At 41.9% G+C, this 16406-nt stretch overlaps 1 protein-coding gene across 1 annotated transcript in view; it reads left to right on the plus strand.

Annotated features, from left to right (window-relative positions):
- Nucleotides 1-9933: 9933 nt before the first annotated feature.
- Nucleotides 9934-16406, plus strand: part of DNHD1 (dynein heavy chain domain 1) — a 94397-nt gene continuing 87924 nt past the window's right edge. Inside the window, 3 exon segments of the mRNA XM_023509892.1 lie at nucleotides 9934-9997; nucleotides 10243-11089; nucleotides 14647-14820. Coding sequence (XP_023365660.1) covers nucleotides 9934-9997; nucleotides 10243-11089; nucleotides 14647-14820 — 1085 coding nt within the window.

Genomic DNA, 16406 nt, shown 5'->3' on the forward strand with positions numbered 1-16406 from the left:
TCATATAACCCTCTCTCATTACTTGTGTACAAATCTCATTAGCTACTACTCTTCTGCTATTTTACAAACATAGCCATTGGTCTTCCTGCCCACACCTTGATACTTTAATGTTTATATAGACAATCCATTCAGTATTTTGGTCTATTAGATCCTCGATGGACTTGCCAGTGAATTCTACTGTCTTGAGCCATCCACTCCCTTAGTTATATCCTGGCCATCGTCATTACCCCAAACTGTTCCATCTTCAAAACACTTGGATCTGTTTCATCCTTCTGCTTTGTTTGAACCATTCACTCTACTATTGTTCTTTGATTTCACTGCAGCATTTAGACCCTTTCTTCTACCTTCTTTCCATTAGCACCCTACTTCATTAGATTTCTCTGCAGCTTAAGTTCTAGTGCTTATCTTGGAATAGGTTGACTTTCCTTGCCTTTCATCTCTTTTGGACCCTTAAATAAAATGAAAACATTTGTGCTTGCATGTGGACAGCTAAATGCCACCCAAGGAGGGACTGTTAATAGAGCAGATTTATACTACTGAAATTGTTGTTACCTACTTCAAATGGAGTTTTGGCTCCTATAATCCTACTAGATTTTTCTAGTCATCTTTACTGCTCCCTGCAATGACTATTTCAAACTAATATTCTTTTTTTTTTTGAGACAGAATCTCACTCTGTTGTCCTAGGTAGAGTGCCGTGGCAGCATCATGGCTCACAGCAAACTTACTCTCTAAGGCTCAAGACATCCTCTTGCCTCAGCCTCCCAAGTGGCTGGGACTACAGGCACCTACCACAACACCCAGCTAGTTTTTCAAGTTTTAGTAGAGATGGGGTCTTTCTTTTGTTCAGGCTTATGTCAAACTCAAGAGCTCAAGCAGTCCACTTGCCTTGGCCTCCCAGAATGGTAGGATCACAGGAGTGAGCCACAACACCCAGCCTCAAACCAACATTCTTAAACCTATTATTACTCCCTACCATTTTCCTCATTTTCTGCAGGTAACCCTAGTTGTTTATAAACAAAGTAGAAGCTAGCAGTTGGTAATTCTCTCAACATCCCACATCTTAACTAATTTACTCTTATACATCTGCATCATTCTTTCTCTCCTGTCTAAACAGAGCAAGCATCCCTCTCATCTAAGCCCAAAACCTATTCCTGGGTTCTGGATCATAGTCCTTCTCTCTGAGGACCTTTGACTTCCACCCACTATAATGAATTCTCATCGGTGTTTGAACATGCCAAAGACTCCCCTGTTAATAATTAAACCACTCTGTACCTCATTTCTTCTGGAGTTACCATCCTGTCTTTTCTACTTTACAGATAAGTTTCTCAAGACAGATGGACACTTTGGCCCTCTCTATTTTATAGGTCACTCCATTTTCATTCTTAACTTAGTCCATTTTGACTTCTACCACTTTGATTCTACTGAAATAGTTTTTACTAAGTTCACCTTTGTAGTGACCTTTCCTCAAATTCAGTGGTTATTTCTTAGTCCTTAGCTCACTTCACTTGTGAGTAGCATTTGGTAGTATTTTCTAGTTTCTCAGCATTGACGCATTTTCATTGGCATCTGTGATTTCACTCTCATGGTTTTACTACAGCTATAGCCACAGCTTCTCAGCCATGTTCTCAGGCTTATCCTCCTGGTCTTTAAATTGAAAACTTTCTTTAGGTCCTTTTCTTTTTCGGTCTAATTTTTCTAGAATGGTTTCATTTTCACTTTGAACTTTAGTTACTGATGATTTCCAGATCTCTTCCAGGCTATTTGACATCTTTAGGTGTCTCAAAAATATTCCAAATTCTATGTTTCTTCATAAGCTTTCCTCTTGTGCCTCCTATTCATCCTGTTGCAGAAGGTGGAAACCTAGGAATTTCTTTCTTATCTCCTCACTCAATTGCCCAATCCTGTTAGTTTACGTTTTTAGACACCCCTTGATTCTGCCTGCTTCTCTTCATCTTCACCATAATCTCCCACTGGGATTATTGCAGTTGCTGCTTCTCCTACTTTTGCACCCCTCCATTCTCTTCTCCACTTATCAGCCACAAAACACAAACTAGTGCTTAAAACTTTGCACCAGTTTTCTTAGGACAAAAACAGATTCAAAACATGACCTACAAGGTCCTAAGTGATTCAACCTCTGCCTACTTAAAGATAGCTTTATCTTATTCATGACTATCAAATACTGGACTGCCAATATTATTTGCTGAATTAATTTGAATCACACTTCACTCTCTCCCTCTCTGTGTTCTAGCCACACTGGCCTTCTTTCAAGTCCTCTCAGCTATCATGCATCTTGGGGCCTTTCAAAGGCTTTCCCCCTTACTTCGCCTACTATTCGTTCTTGTTTCCTACCTTCCAAGGCTTTCCCCCTTACTTAACCTACTTCTACTCATTCTTGAGATTCTAATTCAAATACCATTTCCTCAAAGAATTCTCCCCAGACTCCAGCTCCCATAATTCCTCATGCTTTTGGTGTGTAGCGCTTTTAACAGTTTGTCATTTTATTCATTACTGTAGCCTTATCACAGATCCTGGCACATAGAATATGCTTGACAAATATTTGTTGAACGTCTTTCTGTCTCCTCCCAGCTTCATTTACTATGAACATAACTAAGAGAAAGGCCTTTTGTCAGAAGAGACAGAAGTGAACCTGCAGTTGTTTTTGGTTTTCTTGAGACAGAGTCTTAAGCTATCACCCTGAGTAGAGTGCCAGGGCATAATAGCTCAGAGCAACCTCCAAGTAGGGCTCAAGTGATCCTCTTGCCTCAGTTTTTCTATTTTTAGTAGAGACAGGGGTCTTGCTTTTGCTCAGGTCGGTCTTGAACTAGTGAGCTCAAGCAGTTTACCTGCCTCAGCCTCCCAGAGTGCTAAGATTACAGGTGTGAGCCACTGCACTTGGCCCTGAACCTGCAAATTTAACTTTGACCTTTTGCTAATGATTTAAAGATGTTTTCATCCAAACTTTCACTAGATAAGATCTTCTACTCTTAATATTCACAGATTAGTCAACACCTGAAGGGCCCCATCTAGAGCAAATCACTCTTTGTCATTCTAGCTTCCACTCAATTTCTTCCTTTTATTTCTTTCTTTCTCAATTTCTTTTGTAATTTTCTTTTTTTATTCAACTTTTAAACATGTAATTAATAATTTTAAGATTTTATTTTAAATTAAGATATATATTTTTTGTTTAGGCATCTGTTTAGTCAATAAATAAATGGGCTTCTAATTCAAGTAGAAATGCTAACATATTAAAGGAAATGTACAACATGAAATCAGTTTCCACTTGATTTCTAAGACCTATAGTTCTGTTTAAATATCTCTTTAACTCTTTCCATTTTCTCCATCTTTATTGTTACCATCTTAATCAAACTTTCATTAGCCCTTATACAGATTGCATCAGCAGTCTCCTAACAGCTTTTTGTCTCAAGTCTGGACCTCTTTTGATTAGCTAGGAATTAGCTCAGTTTTATGTAACAGAGACTCAAAATAACAATGACTTACAAACTTTTCTTCTCTTTCAAATAGAAATCTAGGCCAAAGCTGATGTGGCAACATTACAGTCATCTGCAAACCAGGCTACTTAGCAGCTCTTTAATTTTTGTGTCTGGGGTATGACCCCCATCTTTGTAATTCAAGAACAGAGATTTCTTCATCATATAAATATCCCAAGATGCAAAATGAGACAGGGAGTAGTGGTGAAAGGTCATGCTCTCCTCCCTTTAAGGATATATAAGGGAAGTTGCACATCAGAACTCTTGTCATGTGGCCAGATCCTTTTACGGGGAGGCTGGGAAATGTAATCTTTATTCTTACCAGTCATTTGCCCAGCTAGAAATTGGGGGTTCTGTTACTCAAGAAGAAGAGGAGAGTGGTTATTGGGAGATACCAACCAATATATTTTCTACACTAGCCAAGAGTGATTCTTTAAAAATGTAAATATAATCACATGCTCATCTACTTAACTCTTGCTGTGATGTGCAGACTCCTTAGCATTGCAACTGAGGCTTTTTTAATTCAAATCCCAGAAGACCTCATCTTCAGCACTCTTGCCTTAGTTTTAAATTCTTGTGTCCTTGATTATAAAAGGATCACTTTATTTGTGATGCTTAGACATGTCATGCTAATTCTGAACTGTTTTTCCTTTTTTGGGTATGCTCCATGTATTCACATAGTCCACATATATTTGAGTGACTGTTTTTACCAATGCTAGATTAAACTATACAGAAACAGGTGGCGTGAGAAGATGTAATCTTTGTTCTTTTGGAACTTAATGATGATATAGTATGAAGGTCAACATAGGACAAAAAATCATAGCTGTGGTGAATATTATGAAGAAGAATGTATGTTGTAAGGGAAAAATTCAGTAATGTAAATTTAGCTTTCTTGGGAAGTGATTTTAAAGCTGAGATTCAAAGGAAGAATTAGAACTAACTAACTAGACAAAAGACAGGGGGAGGAGCTGCCCTCCTTTCCCTCATTTGCTCAGATGTCACCTTTTTATTAAGGTTTACTCTGATTATCCTGTTTAAAATCATAACCCATGCTCCCTTCAAATATTCCTGACCTCCCTTATCCTCTGTTTTTTTCATAGTATTTTTTACCTTTTATATGCTATGCAGTGTACTCATTTTTTAAATATTTATTTTGTGTCTCTCCCACTAGAATGTAGACTCCACAAATCAATAGTTTTTCTCACTGCTATTATATTGTACCCAGACGTAACCAGTCACCAAAAACAATGCCTAAAATAGGTGATGCTCAATAAATATTTATTTAGTAAAAGGAGGGAAGACAGAAGGGTCTCAGAGGTTGGCTTTAGAGAGAGGAGGAGCACCTCTAATATAGGTAACAGGAAGGAGAGAAAATTGTATAAGAGCAGACCCAACTAGTTTTTTTGATTTGATATTGGGAGATTGACAGAGCTCCTTTTACATAGCACGTGTGATGCTTTTGTGTGTCATCTTGGCTAGGCTATAGTACTGAGTTATTTAATCAAACACTAATTTAGATATTGCTGTTTAGGAATTTTTATAGATATGCTTAACATCTAAAATTGAATGTATTTAAATAAAAATGATTCCCATTGATTATATGCATTGGCCTCATCCAAGCAGTTGAAGGCCTTAAGAGCAAAACTGAGGTTTCCCAGAGAAGAAGAAATCCTTCCTTAAGACTGCAGCATTAACTTTTGCCTGAGTTTCCAGCATGCCAGCCTCTCCTACAGATTGTGGACTTGCCAGCCCCCACAATCATGTGAGCCAATTCCTTGAAATAAATCTCTTTATATATAAATCCTATTGGTTCGATTTCTCTGGAGAACCTGACTGATACATCATCTTCTTTTTTATTTAATAGGAGGGAAACTCATCATTTGGGAATAAAACAGAAGAAAATGGCAGATGAGACAATAGTACAGAAGGTTTGAAAGAGTGTTACACAGAATGGAAGAGTAAACTGACAAAAGAAACATAATTAAATTTTTAAGGCAGTGTTGAGGGCTCAGCAGAGGTTACTGAATAGAATTCCCTTCTGTCTTGGGATGGCTTCTGTTTTAAGGCCTTAAACATTAAGGCCTACTATGACTCAGGAACTCTTCTTTGTCTTTTCCTGGAAGGGTTGTCTATGCTTTTTTTTTCATGCTCTCCCTGAACCCTATTATGTCTTGTTCACCATTATGTCAAAATGAATCACAACCCAATGAACCAATGCATGTCAATTATATCAAGTGCCTACCATCCACCAGGTGTAATCTAAAGCATTTTATATTCATTGATGTATTTAATCCTTATATCAGCCCTGTAAGGAAAAAAACTATTATCTTCATTTTTAAAAAAATGAAGCTGAAGTAAAATATCCTATGACTATCAAGTGGTTAAGTCAGGATTTCAATCCAGGCAGTCTAATTCCAGAGCCTATTTTCTTACTCATTGTGATTATTATTTATGTATTTTTTTCACAAATATTTTCTGATCCTTTACTTGCTGAGCACTAGGAAGTGGGGACAGAATAAGGAACAATCATAATCTCTGCTGCCATGGAGCTTAAATTTCTAGTCAGGGAAAATAGACAATATGCAAATAAATGTTTATGGCAATAGTTTTGTGGAGAAAAATAATGCAAAGTAAGGAAGATAATGATGTTGGGGAGAGTGTTGCTATTTTCTGTGTGTGCTTAGGGAAGAACTCACTAATACGGTGGTATCTGAACAGAGGCTTGAAATGAGGGGATAAGCCTTGAGGGCACTTGGAAAAAAGAGGGTTTACTCTTCTGCTCACCTAGTGGTAAAAGCCACTAGTTGTCACCCAGTGCATTGTCCCCTTCTTTCTTTACGAACAACACCTGAGTTGTATCTTGGCATATGACCACTAAACATATTAGAACTAACTAACCAGACAAAAGACAGGGGGAGGAGCTGCCCTCCTTTCCTTGGAGACTTTGCTCAGATGTCACTAAAATAAAGATTAAATTTTGTAGTTTTCCTTACATTAAGGCACGGCCGTGTGATTGAGTGATATGTGCAGTCACCAGGCTGCGCCCTTAGAAGAAAGAGCAGACCTTCTCCATTCTCTTTGCCCTCATATCATCAGTTGGGATGGGACTCAGCAGACATAGTGGTGAACACTCTTGGACTCTAAAGACAAGGATTATTTCCTTGGAGAAGGCAGAATAACTCAAAGACTTCCATGTTAGCCCTTGAATATTTATACTTGGATAGTTATGTGAGGAAAAAAAAAACACCATCATGTTTAAGCTATGGTATTTTATGTCTTTTATTACAACGTGTGTGTGATAGGCAGAATTTTAACAGAGTTCTGAGATTTCTTCCTGGGATATAGCTCCCTAATCTTCCCTGTGTGTCCCCTGGGACTGTGACTGTGACAGTTTTACTTTTGTAATTAGGTTATAGTATAGTATAGTCTAGTGTATGGTTTATTGTAAGAAAGAGATTTTTTCCAGGTGGGCCTGACCTAATCACATGAGCCCTTTATAAGCTAGGAGGGTTTTTTTGCTGGTTGCAGAAGGGGAGGTCAGAAAAATTTGAAACATGAGAAGGGTTTGAGACACCATTGCTGACTTAAGGATGGATGGATCATGTGGTGAGGAAGGTAGGTGGCCTCTGGGACCTGAGAGTGGCCTCCTGGTTGATGGCAAGAAAGGAAACAGGGGCATCAATCCTAAAACTGCAAGGATTTGAATCCTACCAACAACCATAATGAGCTTGGAAATGGATTTTTTCCACAGATCCTCCAGATGAAACTCAGTCCAACCAACACTTTGATTTCAGGCTTATAGTAGCCTGAGTAGAGATCTCAGCCAAGTCATGTTGGACATGTCATCTGCAGAACTGTGAGATACCACACATGTCTTGTTTTCAAGCTGCTTAGTCTGTGGTGTTAACAATTTGTTACACAGCGACAGAAAGTTTCTGTATCAGTGAGCATTCTCCCCAGAAATAAAATGCAGAGAAATAAAAAGTTTAGACTGAAAAGTCCTACAATCTATTGTTTGCAAGCTTGAAAACCAAGAAAGCTGGTGATATAATTCAATCTTAAGTTTGAAGGCCTGAAGACCAGCAGTGCTGATGTCCAAGGAGAGAAGATGGATGTCACAGCTCAGAGAACAAATTCTCTAGATTGGATGATGCCTGTCCACATTGGTGAGGTAATCAATCTCCTTTACTCAGTCTACCAATAAAAATACCAATCTTTTTTAGAAATACCCTCCCAGACACACCCAGAAATAACGTTTACTACCTATCTGGGCATCTCTTAGCCTAGTCAAGTTGACACATAAAATTACCCATCCCAGCTTGTGTATCTCCTAACTGATATGCAACCAGAAAGCACAGCATGTGCGTAGGCTCTGAGGTGGACATGTGCTTAGTGTAATCCAGGCACAGCAGAAGCAGAGTGAATACAGAGAATGCTGCAGAGGAAGCAGTCCGTTAGGAAACAGCAATCTTTAGGTCATGGTAGGACTTTGGCTTTCACCAGAGGGAATGAGATGATCAGGAGTTAGTTTTGATCAAAAGAGTACTAGATCTTCCTGTGAAAAGGGACTAGGAAACCAGGTAGAAGCCATGGAAACTCCAAACAAGAAATGCTATTTGTAGCAGCTTAGACTACAACTGTAGCACTTGAGGTGGTGAGAAATAGTTGGATTCTGGCTATATTTCCCTAAAGAATTAGTTATGGTGTTACGGTGTATGTGTGTTTGTATGTGAGAGAGAGCAGTGTTAGAGGTACTCCAGGGATTGGGCCTGAGCAACTGGAAAAAACGGACTTGCCATTTACTGAGATGGGAAAGTCAGGAAAAGGAGCAGTTTTCTTTTGGGAGAGGGAGTGGTTAGGAGACTGCTTTTGGACATTTTAAGTTTGAGACACTTATTAGCTATTCAGGTAGAGATATTAAGTAGGTAGTCAGATACACTAATCTGCATTTCATAGGAGAGGTGAGGTTGAATTTCTACTTTTAAAAAGTGTTCAGCTGTACAACATAGAATATTATGCAGCGTTAAAAAAGATGGAGACTTTAGCTCTTTTATGTTTACATGGATGGAGCTGGGATGTATTCTTCTTAGCTAAGTATCTCCACAATGGAAGAAAAACTATCCAATATACTCAGCTCTACTATGAAGCCAATTTGTAAACACCCACACTTCCATTTGAAAGCTATAACCCACTACAGCTCAAGATGAAGGAAAAGAGGAGGAGGAGGGAAGGGGAGGGGGTAGGATGGGTGGAGGGAGGATAACTGGTGGGACCACACCTATGGTGTATTTTACAAGGATACCTGTGAAATCTACTAAGTGTAGAATATAAATGTCTTAGCACAATAACTAAGAAAATGCAGTGAAGGCTATGTTAACCAGTTTCATGAAAGTATTTCAAATTGTATATAAAACCAGCACATTGTACCCCATGACTGCATTAATGTACACAGCAATGATTTAATAAAAAAAAAAGAAAAAAGATAAAAAAATTGTTCAGCTCAATTTTTAAAAATCATTCAGTCACGCCTATACCCCTTATATCCCCCAACTAGATTTTGAACTTTCTAAGATCAAGGATTGTGTCTTATTCAGGCTTCTTTTTAGGAGATGGAGTAGGGTACACGGATATGTTGGGAGAAGTCCCAAAAGGAACTTAGTGGGACCGGGAACTAGCTTAGATGATCAGTGAATGGACGAAGTGAAACCTGGATTATGATTGCTTACGACGCCCTCTGGATTGCCAGTCTCTCAAATCAACCGTGCTACTCAGACGCCTCCTGGTCCTGTGCAGACCCAGAGCCCAGGAGTGCTCAGCCTGCAGGCTGGGCCTCTGGATCCCGCCCCTCGGGGCTCTGGCTCTGCCCCTCGGCCCCGCCCACATTCGATGCCGACCCGGCCTCTTTCTGGCTGCTCTGCTGGATGCTGCCAGCGGAGGCTCGGGACTCGCGGGGTCTAGCAACGGCCCTAACAGCTGAGGGCGGATGTTCCCTTTGGCTCTCAGGGCTTGTTGTCGTTCCCACCCCCAGTTAGTCCCTGTGCCCTGGAGTCCGCCTCCTCTTTCCCCGTCTCCCGACCCATTCCTTTGCCCCTTCTTCCCCTCCGCTCCCTCCACTCACATCCTAAGTAACTCACTGTGCTGCCTCCTTGGTTTTTTTGTCCTCACGACCTCCTCAGCCTGTGGGCAAAGATGCAGTGGAACTGGGCCTTTGCTGCCTCTTGAGTGATGACCTGTTCCTTCCCTTAAGGCCATCGCCAGCCAGAGTGAAGGTTCCTTGCTGTGACCGAGTTCTCCGAGTGAGCCCTGTCCCACGTGTCAATTTGCCTCTTCAAGTAATTACAAATGCGTGTGCGCCTGTCTCTGTGTGCGGGTGGCTGTGATTTGGGTGAGCCTGTGACTGGGACCCAAGTGTAACTTCCTTCACTTCTCCAGCAGGCACTCCTCAATGAAACCTCATCAGAGACCCAGGCTGTCTTCCTTTCCCTTGCCTCCTATACTCCGTAGGCCAGGTGAGAGGGATAGGGTACTGAGGTGGGAAGGACCCTCCATGGAGGACTCTTGCCTTTGTCCTGGGCCTGCTTCTGACCAGAGTCTTGGGAGACCAATAGGGAAGGCAAGAGTGTCTGGCACTGCCCTACAGCTCCATCTATTTCCCTGTCCTAGGTCCCTTCCTCTCCCTCCCTCCATCCCCACTGACCCTGACTATCCCTGCCCAGACTCTAAGGTCCTTCCTCCTGCCCCTCTCCTGGACCAGCCCATGCAGGTGAGGCCCGGCATCCAAGAACCTGGAACTGGGAGTTGGACCCTGAGCTGTGGGCAAGGACACTCCGACAGCAGTTGAATGCCCAGCTCCTCCTGGTCCCGAAGGAGAGTAGGGTAGATTTGTTCCCTGATGAGGCATCATCTGATGTCCTTAAGTCTCAAGACTCTGTACATGTCCAGGACAGCAAAGAACAGCCTGGGCCCTGCCAGAGGAGACAGAGGCAGCTCCTGAAGCCAGTGACTGAGGCAGAGCACCCCACAGTACTAGAGCTCCTGGTAGCTGAGCTCCGAACTCTCTTCTCAGCAGTGCTGCAGGATGGTAGTCCTGCAGCTTGGCGCTACCTTCATGCAGTATTGGGTCTGCTACCTCCATATCGTGAGTTGCTAGTCGGGTGCCTTGATTTACTGCCCTTCCTAGAGCAGCTATACTGCTGGGCACCCAGGGTTCAATCCCAGCTTCAGCTGGACCTGCTAGATGCCATAGACAAGGCCTTTCCTCCAGACAACTCTTTGTTAGACAGTGCCTCCCATGCTGACTGCCATCTACACAAGCAGAGGTTCCATCATGGGCCCCCATGCCCAGCCTGCCCTTTTGTGCAGGCCCGGTGGGGTGCGCGACAACTCAGGGAGGAGTTGGCTACATGGTTGCGACCATTGACATTGCCTGAGTTCCAGCACAGCCTGGGTATTGTTGGTGCTGAGGTGGCCCTAGAAGAGGCCTGGTGGCTGGATGGCCTTAGTCTCCTTCCTTTGGCACTGGCGACAGACATCCCTGTACATTATGAAACCTATGACACTGACAAGGCAGAGAAGGAGCCTATTGGAAGAAGAGAGACTAGGTAAGTGAAGAACCCAGTTTGGAGCTTTAAACAAAGGAAAAAAGTTTATGAGGGCCTCTAGGGCCACTGGGATGTTTAGAGCCAGCTGTCTGTTGATCACAGGGATTAGCCAGATCCCAAACTGAGCTGGTGTGAGGTTGCTCCTCTCTTCTTTCTTGTGTGCAAAATAAACCCAGTGGTCTTAATGATAATCCCCATAAAGAAATGCAGAAATTAATGAAAATCAGAAGTTAGCCATGAGGCAGCCAAAGCTTTAGAAAACAGCTTGACTTTTCAGTTTCCAACTTCTTTCTTAAATGGTGTGAAATCTTCTTCATTCTTTTTCTAATTCATTCATAATCACCAAGCCTCACTTCTGGGCCTATGTCTGCTGGGTCCTGGATGGTGGGTATAGATTAGGTCCTTCCCTCAAGATACTCCTAGGGAGTGCTTGTGTGAGTGGCCCTACCACACATATCTGTGTGAACTAAACCAGCTCTAAGGCAGAGTAGAGTTAGCAGTAGTACTGGATGGGATTTCACCCTGACCCTTTCAGAGGTCAGCCCTTGAATCACTTCCCTGAGTCATAATTTTTTATAGCTCACTATAGCCTTGAACTCCTGGGCTTAAGCAATCCTTCTGCCTCAGCTTCCCAAAATACTGGGACTACTGGTATGTGTCACCATGCCTGGCTAATTTTTTTCTTTTTTTTTTTTTTTTTCTTTTAGAGACAGGATTTTGCAGTGTTGCCCAGGCTGGTCACAAACTCCTGGCCTCAAGAAATCCTCCCTCCAGGGCCTCCCTAAATACTAGGATTACAGGCATGAGCTGCTATGCCTGGCATCAGTATTTGGTCTGGGTTTGTTGTGGGGTCAAGTTTTTCCTGAGGCTTTAAAGCACTAATATTGGACAGATAGCCAGGTTTGGGGGCCCTGACAGAAGGTGACCAGTGCTGACAACCTACACCTTCACTAACCCCAGCAGACTTTTTTCCTTTTTTTTTTTTTTTTAATTGCCCAGAAACCTCCAACTCCTGGGCTTAGGCAAGTTTCTTGCCTAGCCTCCCAGTAGCCAGGACTACAGGTTCCTGCCACAACGCCTGGCTGTTTTTTTGTTGTTGCAGTTTGTCCGGGGCCAGGTTTGAACCTGCCACCCTCAGTATATGGGGCTGGCGCCCTACCCATTGAGCCATAGGTGCTGCCCCCAGACTTTTTACTTTTCAAAATACTGTCCTATGCCCTGAATATAAGTTGTTTTTTTTTTTTCCTGAGGAAACTTAACTGAAGTGACAATGAGCAGAGATATTGGAAAGGAATCAAGTTTTCTTCCCCCTCTATTTGAACCTAGCAGTAAACCTCTGAGGTATCACTAATATAGCTTGATTTGCATTAAGTTCTTTAGGACTATCCTTCCAGGACTTCGTTCATTCAATTAGTATTATTGGATACTTATATGTATCAGAAACTGCTAGATGCTGGGGATGCCTAAATGAATGAGACTGACTCAGTCCCTTCCTGTGGGGTTTTTAAAAAGAGATAGATATAGGTAAATTAATATAAGTAAAATATTATTACAAATTATACTAAGTACTATAAAGTAAAAGAACAGCATCTTGGCTGCTCCTCTGGAGTATTTGTTACATGCCATTAGGGGAAAGTACATGAAGGAGTTTGGATCTGGATTAGATTAATGAAATATCTTGCAGGTTAGGAGGTGAAATATTTGTAGATTGAATAAATAATTAGGTTAAGGTAAAAAGAGGAGATTAAAAGTATAATATAGGCTCGGCGCCTGTGGCTCAACTGGCTAGGGCGCCAGCCACATACACCTAAGGTGGCGGGTTCGAATCCCCAGCCTGGACCCGCCAAACAACAATGACGGCTGCAACCAAAAAATGGCCGGGCGTTGTGGTGGGCGCCTGTGGTCCCAGCTACTTGGGAGGCGGAGGCAGGAGACTCGCTTGAGCCCAGGAGTTGGAGGTTGCTGTGAGCATGATGCCATGGCACTCTACCCAGGGGGACAGCTTGAGGCTCTGTCTCAAAAAAAAAAAAAAAAAGAAAAAAAAGTATAATGTAGAGAGGGAGTAAGTGATCCAGAGCACTAATGGAGGAATTAGCCTTGCAGAGGAAAAAAGATTCTTCTTTCTCTCAATTTGGGGAACAGAAGTGGGGAAGAAGGCAAGTAAAGTTGAGGAAGTTAGCACATGGCTGAGAATTCAGCTTTCTTGAGGCAAGGAAGGAAGCAGAGGATGGGATGGAACTGGGTGCTTGGCAGGGCTGGGAACTGGGTTAGGTACAAAAGCATGTGAGGCCTGAAAGAGGTAGCGCCACATACTCCTCCGTCTCCATGACAATGCTGTGTCTGAGGATTTGTACTAAGACATCAGGGCAGAAGGAGCCCCCACAGTTGAGATTGGACAAATCAGCATTCTTGGTTCTGTGGTCTTCTGAATCTGCTATATTATGTAGGATTTTAACTGCTGAGAAATGAACCTTTAGTAGCATTTATACCATTTAAGATGTCCTTGATCCAACATCAAGGTCATAAACTCTACTGGTTTTTGTTTCGTTTTGTTTCTGAGTCTCCCTCTATTGCTCAGGCTAGAAAGCAATGGTGTGATCACAGCTCATTCTAAACTTGAAAACCTGGGCTCTAGAGACATCTTGAGTAGCTGAGATAATAGGCATACCCCACCATGCCAAGCTTTGTTTTTATGTAGAGATGAGGTTTTGAACTCCTGGCCTCAATCGATCTTCCTATTCTAAACTGTAGAATAGGATTTTTCTCTATCCCTGGGATAACTTGATTTAATTTGGGTCAGTTAATGTTAACTAGTATATTTTGACCTTTTAAGTCCAAGTTTAATCACTCCAATGTGGGTTCTTATTTTTGCTTTTGTCTGTTGAGGTCACTTGAACTAAAATTGTTAGTACAGGTAATTTGCTTTTGGGTTTTTGGTGACTAATTTTCATAATAATTTTATTGGCCAGTATGGTAGAAGAATAAGAAAATGAGAGTATTGGTACAGGCTTGAGGGGGCCGAAGGATGCACTATTGGATCACAGCAGGAAAGCAAAGGATATGAAGTTATAAGTTGGGTGATAGTGGGAGAACAGTGAAGATAATTGACATGCCGTTCATGCAGATTTGAAAAGCAAGCATCATGGAAGCAAAGATAAGATATCAGATTTAGAAGGTTAGGGAGGTTGACAGAGAGGAAAGATCCAAAACTGTGGGCTTACAGGGTGATGTGTCCAGATAAAGTCTTCCCATTATTTGTACATAGCATTATGTAATACTGACCTCACAGTAATTACAATTGATCCAGAAGGATTTATCAGAAAGGGAAGGGTTGTTCATATACATGTTTGTGTGAATATAGTTGCCTGTGTTGCATAATTTGCTCATTATGTGACATCTTTGAATATAGGTGATAGAAAGACTCTGACAATGCCATGTTGGGTCCCCTCTGGCACATGATCTAGCTCCTCCTTGCCCTGGCCAACAGTGGCAAGGACCATCTCTAGGTCCTTGACCTCTTTGCTGTACTTTTTCTCTCCTGATTTTTTGTCATACAGATCTCTACTTGACTATGAAGTTCCTGGGGAGAAGGCCTTCCAAAGGAAAAGCACTGGCTTCTCACCTGCTGTTTCTTCTCTGGGTAGCCAGATGAGGACTTGTCTGAAGACAAAGGAATACCTGAGAAAGATCCACTTCTTTTATCTCAATGTGGCTCCCAACAGGCACTTTAGGTAAGAGACTATGTTCAGACCCTTTCTGCTCCTCTCCCTGCCTTTCCTCCTGTGCTATTTTCCTTCCCCCACCCCTCCCCGACTTCCTCACATGCCCATGTCTTTCCTGTCTTTTCTCCACATACTCCTTCTCTATCTCCCAGTTTTCCTCCCTCTTCCTTTCTCCTCAGCCTTCTCTCCACTCTCTAGCTCCTCTCTGCTCATTTTTCTTCCACAGCTTTGTGTCATAGTCATTCTTTTCTCATTTTTGGCTCCTCTTTATTCTATCCTAGGATGATAGAAACATTTGGTCATAGCCTTAAAAGAGAATTTTATGCAATCTCTTCCAGCTCCAATGCAAGAATCAGGTGGTTAAATCTTTGCACTGTCAGGGAAACTATCCTAAGGCATACTATTCCTTAGATTAGTCAAATTCATCTTTCTTTAAACTTCTACCCCCTGGTCCTAGTTTTATCTTTGGTGCTATACAAATAAGCCTTCTTCCACATGACTTAAGAGGCATTCATCCACTTTCTCCAATTAGATCTCTTCCCCATGCTCAAACTCCTGGGATCAAGCAATCCTGCCTCTGCCTCCCAAGTAGCTGGCACTGCAGTCTGGTTATACCATGCCCTACTAATTTTTTTTTTTTAATTTTGTAGAGACAGTGTCTCTCTCTATTGCTCAACCTGATCTTGTTTTCTTGGCTTTAAGAAATCCTCCCACCTTGGCCTCCCAAACTGTTGGGGTTATAGGTATGAGCCACCGCATCTGGCCTAAGTCTTACCTATTTTTAAAAGCCCTGTTCAAGTCCTATATGTTCCCAGAAATGATAGTAATGATTACTGTTAATCCAACTCTTCTATATTTTAGTCATTGTGGCAATAAACACATGACATGTATTACCTAATCCTCACCTACCAGGTAGGTGCCATTATTATTTACATATATGAAATAAGTAGACTCACTCATAGAAAGGTTAAGTAATTTCTCCAAAGCCGCATACTAAGAGGTGGAACCAGGACTTGAACCTAGGACTATCCTAACTCAAAACTTCATGTTTTTTTTTTTTTATTTGTTTTGTTTTGTTTTAGAGACAGAGTCTCAATCTGTTGCCCTGGGTAGAGTACCATGGCATTACAGATCACAGCAACTTCAAACCCTTGGGCTTAAGTGATTCTCTTGCCTCAACCTCCCAAGTAGCTGGGACTATAGGTGCTGACCAAGATGCCTGGCTATTTTTTTGTTGTAGTTGTCATTGTTGTTTAGCAGGCTGGGGCCGGGTTCAAACCCACCAGCCCTGGTGCACTGGTTGGTGCCCTAGCCACTGAGCTACAGATGCAGAGCCCTAAAACTTCATGTTTTTAAGCAGTATCTGATGCAGCCTCCCCTAGAACTTTATTTCCTGTGCACACTGAGCTCTTTCTCCTGAACTAATGATCTCTATCATTCCTTCACTTACTGATCAATTCATCTAAGAAATGTTCACTGAGAGCATGCCAGTTATTAAAGGATCATCTCTTGACTCTAATTCTACTTTTCTCTCTCTGCTTTGTGATACTGGGGCTGGAACTCTGCAAACACTATTTCTCCTTTTTTAGCAGGCT

The sequence above is a fragment of the Otolemur garnettii genome, unplaced genomic scaffold, assembly GCF_000181295.1.
Source record: "Otolemur garnettii isolate 467f Iridium unplaced genomic scaffold, OtoGar3 scaffold00001, whole genome shotgun sequence".
NCBI classification, from domain to species: Eukaryota; Metazoa; Chordata; class Mammalia; order Primates; family Galagidae; genus Otolemur; species Otolemur garnettii.